General features: G+C 59.6%; 1 protein-coding gene across 1 annotated transcript; it reads right to left on the bottom strand.

Moving 5' to 3' along the window:
* Window positions 1-574: 574 nt before the first annotated feature.
* Mex3d (mex-3 RNA binding family member D) lies at window positions 575-7668 on the bottom strand. The gene is made up of 2 exons (XM_032907850.1): window positions 6834-7668; window positions 575-2835 (listed from the first exon to the last, which is right to left on the bottom strand). The coding sequence occupies exons 1-2, from the start codon at window positions 7591-7593 to the stop codon at window positions 1436-1438; spliced, it is 2160 nt and encodes a 719-aa protein (XP_032763741.1). The 5' UTR covers window positions 7594-7668; the 3' UTR covers window positions 575-1435.
* Window positions 7669-7920: the final 252 nt, after the last annotated feature.

The raw sequence follows: 7920 nt of genomic DNA, 5'->3' as shown, positions 1-7920 counted from the left end.
GTGCACAGCAGGACAACCCTAAGACACAGGGGAAGGTTGACTCTCTAGAGCTGAGCTGCAGGTTCCCAGGTTTGGGAGCTGTCACACAAGCTGGGGTGGGCGGGCCTTGGCGATGCCGCTGTCCTTGGCTCATTTCTCTCCTGTAACCCCAATAAGGCTCATCATCTCTTTGTCCTGACCCTGTCCTGAAGTGTATCATGTCCCCCACGCTTTTCCACACAGCCCCTCCCTGGTCCTCGCCCGTGGTCAGGACAGCATGACACTCATGCCACAGGTCTGGTCACACATGCTAGATTCCCTCTTGACTAGGGGTATCCGCTGCACAGCAACCATCTGACAACAGTCTGGCCTCCAGCATGGCAGCCCGGCTGCCTTGGTGGCTGAGGTCTCCTCCCAGGGTAAGAGGGGCTCACATACTATCTGCAGACTGCAGGAGTGGACGGTGGCCCCCCAGGTGCTCACGGGGCTCCTATCCCATAAGAGCAGTTTGCCTTCCTACAGGTCACAGCTCTTATAGTAAAGGGACCGTCGTCCTCAGAGTCTCCCTCCTCCCACACCACGCCAACGCCAGCGCTTACATATAGGAAAACAACTTTATTAAGAAGGCTTTCAAGTCCAAAAATAAAACTCTGGATACAATGTTTTTAAACCCTTAAATCAGTTCAGCAAATATATAATCAGTGATTTAAGCTGTCAAAGATTAAAGGTCCGTTGCTTTATTTAAAATAAAATATATTTTAGTTCTTAAAATTTATTCCGTAAAGTACATATATCTAATATAAATTCCCTACATATACACAGGAAGTATGAAGTAAAAATAACAATTAAAAAAAACTTTAAAAACCTTTTTAAAAAACAACAAAAAAAAGAACCGCAACACTGAGTCTTAATTTAAAAACAAAAGAACCACAATCAAACAAAAGTTATAAATCTGTTGATGGGACCCCCCTTGGATACCCTCCCATTACCCTCCTCTTGGCCACTCTGTGGCTGATGTACAAAATGGTATATATTTGCCCCAAAAAAAGGGAGTGTGTTGGGGGTGGGGGGAGCCGCCTGCCTTTTGAAGTTTCTACAAGAATCCACACTGTCAAATCCAGTGAGAGCTGTAAATATCGTGTTATTTTTTGTTTTAAGATCACCCCGGAAATGGGGAGGGGCGTCTTAATAAAAAGTGCAAACAGAGAATTTTCCGGTTTATTGTCACCGGCACACTCAATACTGTCACTTGTCAAGAACGGAGGCGCTGCCGCTGGGCCTCAAGCTGATGGCCTCGACGTCTGCTGCAGGAGTTAAAGCTGTTTGCGACACACACGCGTGGGCCCCTCCTCCCCACCGCCCTGCAGCCCACGCCCCACTTCACCACCTCTCCCACCCCGAGGCCAGAGGGCCTCCTGCCTGGAGAGCCATGGCCGCCCGGTCAAGTAGGGGTACACTAGGAAAAGATATGAATGGCTTGGGTAGCCGGCGTGCGGCAGGCGGGACACTCTGGTTCACTCTTCCCGCAGATGCGGACAGCACAATCCATGCAGAAGAGGTTGTGGCCACAGGGGACCAACGCGGCCATGGCCTCGCCTTCAGAGCACACCACACACTCACGAGCCAAGGCTGCTGCGGGCGGGCCAGGAGCTGCCGCAGAGGCAGAGGAGTTCGCTGCTGTGGTAGATGGCTTGTGGTTGCCCTCCGAGGGGACAGTGTCCATGGTGGAGGACGCCGGGGTCGTACTGGGCAGAGAGGGGGTCGTGGAGAAGGTGGTGCTGCCGGAGAAGGGTGGCAGCGTGCTCTGCGGGGGTCGCCAAGGCACAGCACCCACTGGATCTGGGACACCTCGCCGTGCCAGCGGCAGCTCCAGGCTCAGCCCTCCTGGCTCGGGCAGTGTCGGTGAGTGGCGTGGTGTGGTAGCGGCCCCGCCGCCGCCGCTGCTGCGCCGTGTGCCTGTGTTGGGTTGTGCGGGTGCCCCATTAACTGTGGGACAGCCGCTGAAGGCTGGCAGGGGCGCGGCTCTCTCGAAGGGGGCCCAAATGGTAGCCGTGGCAGGCACGGTCAGGTCTAGCGCCAGGAAGTCAAAGCCAAAGTCACAGTCCTCTGGGGTGGTTGTCCCTGTTGGGGCACCGGGACCGTCCCCACCAAATGTGAAGCCCCCGTTGCCCGAGCCCCCGTAGGGGCTGCTGGGACTCGGATCGGGCAGTGCTGGCCCTCCACGGCTGCCCACATAGAAGGGCTCAGGGGTGCTGGCTGCGCCCAGGGCGCTATCCCCTCGAAGCCCGCCGGTGGCTGTGGGGGGCCTCCGTCCTGGGTGGGGGGCCTTGGCCCAGAGGCTGGCTGCAGCTCCCAGCAGGTCTAGACACACATCGGTACCATTGGCGTGGAAGTCGCTGTCGGGGCCCGCATCAGTGAAGGCCCCCGTGCGCAGCGTGATGTGCGCTTCGATCTCCTCCCGTGCACGGTCCACGTTCTCTGGCATCCCGGTCACAGCGAACACTGGCTCCTTGTCACGCCCGGGAGTCACGATGTACGTGTGTGTCCTTTGCTGGATCCGTTTGATGGTGGCACCCTTTGGCCCCACCACCAGCCCCACCACACGGTAGGGCACGCGCACCTGGATGGTGGTCTGGCCCGGCAGGTTGGGGGGGCCTGGAGTGGCCCCCGACAGCCCGCCCGCCTTGCTACGTGTGGCTCGGATTAGTGAGAAGTGCTCAGCGGCTGACAGGATCTCGCGCTTGGCCATCTCTACATCCTCCTTTCGCCCGGTCACGATGAAGACCGGCTCCTCACCGCGCACCGGAGTCTTGATGTAGGTATTGGTCTTGGCACGCAGGGCCTTGATCTTGCACCCTAGGAAGATGGGAGACACATGACCTAGGACACCAAAACTTCACACCCATAGTCCATGGTCTATGCCTGGACAGTACACGGACTTCCCACTCTGAGCCTCATTTCCATCTCTTGAAGCAAAGAATTGACCAGCAGAGCAACCCCCGGGGCCGGGCAGAGAAGACTAGTCCTGCCGAGCCCGACAATGGAAATTTGAGTTACCAGGGCCGATATGGTGCAAGGAAAGGACCGGCTCCCACAAGTCCTCTGATTACCACATGTGTCTTGAATCTGCTCCCCCCAGGAATGAATGAATGAGTAAAAGATTTAAATGAAGGGAAGTTGGCCACACCCCCAGCAGCTGGCCACACCCACCACCAGCAGTACCACTCTCATTCCCCAGAATTAGCTGGAATGAAATAACCAGGACTAAAGTAATCGAGGTATGCCAGGAATCTGCCGCCGTGCACAATGGGTTCACTGGCCCCTAATGGTAGTGTGGAGCACACTTCTGCTGTTCCAGACCTTGGGAGGCTGAGGCAGGAGAATTACAAGTTCAAGGCCAGCTCAGGCAACCCAGTGATACTCTCAACTCCAGCACTGGCCCTGTGGTGGCCGGAGGAGAGGAGTTTAAGGTCAGGCTCAGCTACAGTGAGCTTGACCAAGGCCAGCCTAAGCTACAAGACCCTATCTGGGTCCTAGACCCTCTAACAGCAACCTGTGAGGGGGGAGGCCTAAGGCCCAGAGGGTGGGAACACTAGCCATGCCAGGTTTTTCTCTTTTACCAAAGGAATCCTCTCAGGCTACTAGGCTGCAATCTTGGTTTGATGGAGACTCCTGGGCCCTAACTCTGGGGCAGCCCGGAAGGTTCCTGTGGGAGGGCCTTTGTCTGTGGGTTGTAGACATCTTGGAGACCCTGCAGCCCTAGGGGGTCCCCCGGTGGCTGTCAGTGCCACCCAGAGTCACGGATGGCAGCAGAGAGCACAGTGTTGCCTGTGTCCAGAAAAGCCGCTGAATCAGCAGGCTGAGTGTGTGTGGACCCTGGCGACCGTGCCCCGTGAGAACCACAGCAGGGGCTCAGCAGCGCCCGACTCGGAACAAATTAGCAGGTAGTCATAGCCCTCTGGCAACTCCAAGAATGACCAGAGTTTCTGCCAACTGCTGGGCCAGGGCTTGAGGGGCTACATGTCTTCTTCCAGGGGACCCCAATAACAGGAGGATATCCAAAGCCTCTGCACTAACACCCCGCAGTGTACCAGGCTTGCCCGATCCGGCTGCTCAGATGCCTATCTACCGGAAGCCAGGAAGGGACTGGGTGTGGTGGTGGAGCCCCAGGATGTAGGGCATTCAGGAGGGGACGAGGTGTGGGTGTGGGAAGGTCCCACAGTGCAGCAGCCTGGTCTGTGGACTGGGTTTCACAGAGACCTGGGATTTAGCTGAGAGAGATGGTGGCAGCTGGGGACAGGAATGTGAAGCAAGAAGATCTGGAGGCAGTCAAGGAGGACAAGGACTCCTCCCACTCCAGCCCGCAGCTTCTCCCTAGCCTTGGACCAGATGGTACCCTTGCCTAGGGCCATAAGGACCAAGAGGACACACGGAGCAGGACATGTGGCAAACCTGGCCACCTCTGCACTCTGGAGGTTAAGAAATACCCGTCCCAAGACCCAAGACGGAGGTCAGCCTGGGCTACAGCAGAGCTGACCTGGGGGCGTGGCCCGGGGGCGTGGCCAGAGTGGAGTTTCTGCCTAGACTCCCCCAGTGAAGGCCTGGGAGTGTGGTTCAAAAGACCCGAAACCCCCCGCCCTGTCCATTCTACAGTGAAAAAGACTGAGCATCTCGAACAGCATGGTGCCAGGGGACAGGGCGACCTTGGTTCCCCCCTGCTCTGGTCAGGTATGAAAACCAGGTAGGGGCCATCTCCTGTGTGCATAGGTAACCATGAGCTCAGGGAGCCACCCTGAGGAAGAATGGAGGAACGAACCCAGGGACATGTGGTCAAAGGAAGAGGTCAAAGGGCTTGATAGATGGCTTGTCAACCCGACACAAACCTAGATACACTGGGGAAGAGGGAATCTCAACTTCCTGCGTCTGTCAGGCCAGCCTGTGGGCATGACTATAGGGCATTTTACTGATTAATGATTGGTGGGGACAGCCCAGCGTATTGCCATCCCTGGGCAAGGTGGTCCTGCCTTGTATAAGAAAGCAGGCACATAGGCCAGGAGGAGCAGCCAGTAAGTAGCACCCCACAACGGCCTCTGCATCAGCTCCAGTCTTGAGTTCCCCTCAGTGAATGGCCGTAACTGGAAGATTAAAATAAACCCTTTCCTTCCAAGCTGCTCTTGGCTACTGTCTTATCACAGCAACTAGGCGGGATGTCTTTGTGGGGGAAGAAGCCGGAGCCACAGATGTCAGAGGAGAGCCGTGAGGCTGACATCCTGTCCCTACATCCAGGGTGCCCTCTGCGTGGGGCTGAGTCCACTTACTCAGCCGAGACTTGAGGACCATACAAAGGGGGGGGGGTTAGACACCTCAGGGCCAAGCTTGCTGCTGGCCACCAATGGCACCCCAAATCCCAATAACGCAGCAGACGGGGACTGGGCCTGAAGCCCCTGGATTTGATTCTCCAAAGAGTGCTAAGCTACCGGAACTGTGGTGTGGGACCCGCCTCCAGAAAGAGGCAGCAGGCAGGTGACTTTGGGACAAAAGATTCCAGGCCTTGACTTCTACACTTGGCCACACAGACTCTGAACAAGTCTGGAAAACTGGTACAGTTACAGGGGATGGCATCAGGCAGAAAGCCATCCCAAGGTGGCAGAGACAGCCTACACAAAGGGACAGCTGGCTCTCGCTGACTGCCCATTCTCAGTAGGCACGGCTCTGCCCTATGCTCCTGGGACAGGGAAGTGGCCATGGGTAGTCCCTACTTACTGGAAGACTTCACCTTTGCAATTCAAACCACCCACATCCTTCTGGGCAGCTGGCTAGGGATGCCTGAGCCCCACCCTAAAGTCCTTACAACTAGGGTGATCCCCCATCTTAGTCGGGGGAGGGGGGACTAGAAGTGGGCTGCCATGGGTGGGGAAGGAGGGAGAAAGTTGGGGACCACCACTATCCAGGCTTGTGGGTGTGTGAAGGGCCGGGCACTGCCCACCACACTCCTGCCCGCCCCAGCAGCTCAAGGGCCAATGAGCATCGGCTGGCCTGATGTCACCGTGCGAATCTCAGCCTGGCTTTCGAACAAAGAGAACAATGGGGCGGCCAACAGAGACACTCCCCAGCTCCCACAGTGCCGCAGACAGGGACCCCCCATGCCTGGGTACCTTAGATCCCTACACCCTGGGCCTGCTGGGGGTCAGGCTGTCAAGATGGGTGGGGGAACCCCATGGAGAGCTTCAGCAACCAGGAGACCCTCCTATAAACCCCAGATTCTCAAGCTCAGGTTCGCTTAGGGCTAGAGTCCCTTCTCAGAGGACAGCACCTGGTCTGGACCCCCAAGCTAGAGAGCAGAAGAAGGCACCTTCTATCTAAACTACTATACTTCAATCCTACCCTGCGGGCACCCTCCCTGGGCTAGCAAGTCTGAGCTGGCCCCGCCCCATGTCTGTGTGTGTGTGTGTGTGTGTGTGTGTGTGTGTGTGTGTGTGTGTGTGTGTGTGTGTGTGGTGTGTGTGTGGGGGGGCAGCCCTAGCTGCTTCTAAGGGCCTGTGTCTTGGGGTGTCCTCATCTATGGCACATGGACTGTGGTTGTCCCTAGGAACCCAGACAAAGGCGGCGGCTGTGGCCAGAGCTTGGGCTGTGCCCAACTTCTGCAGCAGCCGGCAGCTTTGAACAAAGGCGCCAAGAAATCTACCAGGCCTAGATTCCACACGGGGCGTGTCCCTGGGGTCTCCCGACCACATTCACACTGGGTTAGAATGGGATCCAGCTTGTCCCTTCCTCTCACCAAAACACACGCCCTCCCCATGATATTATCCACGAGAATAAACGTGCCCCTGCACCCCCCGACGGCAACCACTCACCCTGACGACCCACGATCTCCGCGACATGCTCCGAGCTGGGCACCGGCACACATTCGGTCATGTTCACGCTTTTCTTGCGACTGCCGATCACGTTCAACTGTTCAGCCAGCAGCGTCGAGGGACCCAGGGCAGCCGGGTGTGGCGCGAAGCTGGCGAACACGTCTGGGGGAGATGGCCGAGGGCTCACGTCGGGGTCCAGAAGAGGCAGCCCGCCGGGGGCCACCGGGGAAGCCACGGCCATCGTGGGTGCCAGGGTCACCGAGGGTGTCAGTGCCATCGAGGGTGCCACGGTCACCGATGGTGCCACAGCCATGCAGGGTGCACAAGTCACCGAGGGTGCCACGGCCATGGAGGCTGCACTGGTCACCGACGGTGCCAGGGCCATCGAGGGTGCACAAGTCACCGAGGGTGCCACGGCCATAGAGGGTCCCACGCCCATCGAGGGCGCACCAGTCACCGGGGGCGCCACGGCCGCCTCGAGCTCGTCGGGGGGCACGGGCTCATCCTCTCCGCGTTCTGTCGCCCCGTCCGCGCTGCGTGTCGCCATCCCCTCGTCTCCGGGGCGCGCGCCCCCCAGCCCGAGCGCGGACAGCTGGTCCAGCGCCAGGCGCAGCGCAGCGGCCGCGTCGTCGGGCTCGGGTGGCGGCCGGGGCGCGGCATCCTCGGCTCCTGCGAGTGCAGGGTGCGGATGACCGGGGTCGCCGGCGGTGGTCCCAGTTCCCGTGCCGCCCGCGTCGGGCTGCCCGGTGGAGCCCGGCATGGCTTTAGCGCTCGGGCCCGCGCCGCCGCCGCCGCCCGCGCCGCCCTCCCGCGTCTGCGAGCTCGGCCGCCGGCCGCCGGCATCCAGCGGCGGGGCGGGGACGGCGGCGCGGGATGCTGCGGGACGCGGGGCTGCAGGGGCGGTGGCGCTGTGGCGGGGCTGGCGGCGGTCCTGGGCGGCCGAGGCGGCGGCGGCGGCGACGGCGGCGGCGGCGGCGGCGGCGCGGCGGCGGCGGTGGCACGGGACGCTCGTGCCCTCCCTCCCTCCGCCCTCCCGCCGCCCCGCCCCGGCCCCGCCCCGCGACGTCACCGCGGCCAACAATGGGCA

Source organism: Rattus rattus, chromosome 1 (genome assembly GCF_011064425.1).
Source record: "Rattus rattus isolate New Zealand chromosome 1, Rrattus_CSIRO_v1, whole genome shotgun sequence".
Classification (NCBI taxonomy): domain Eukaryota; kingdom Metazoa; phylum Chordata; class Mammalia; order Rodentia; family Muridae; genus Rattus; species Rattus rattus.
This window is presented reverse-complemented; position numbering and strand designations above follow the sequence as displayed.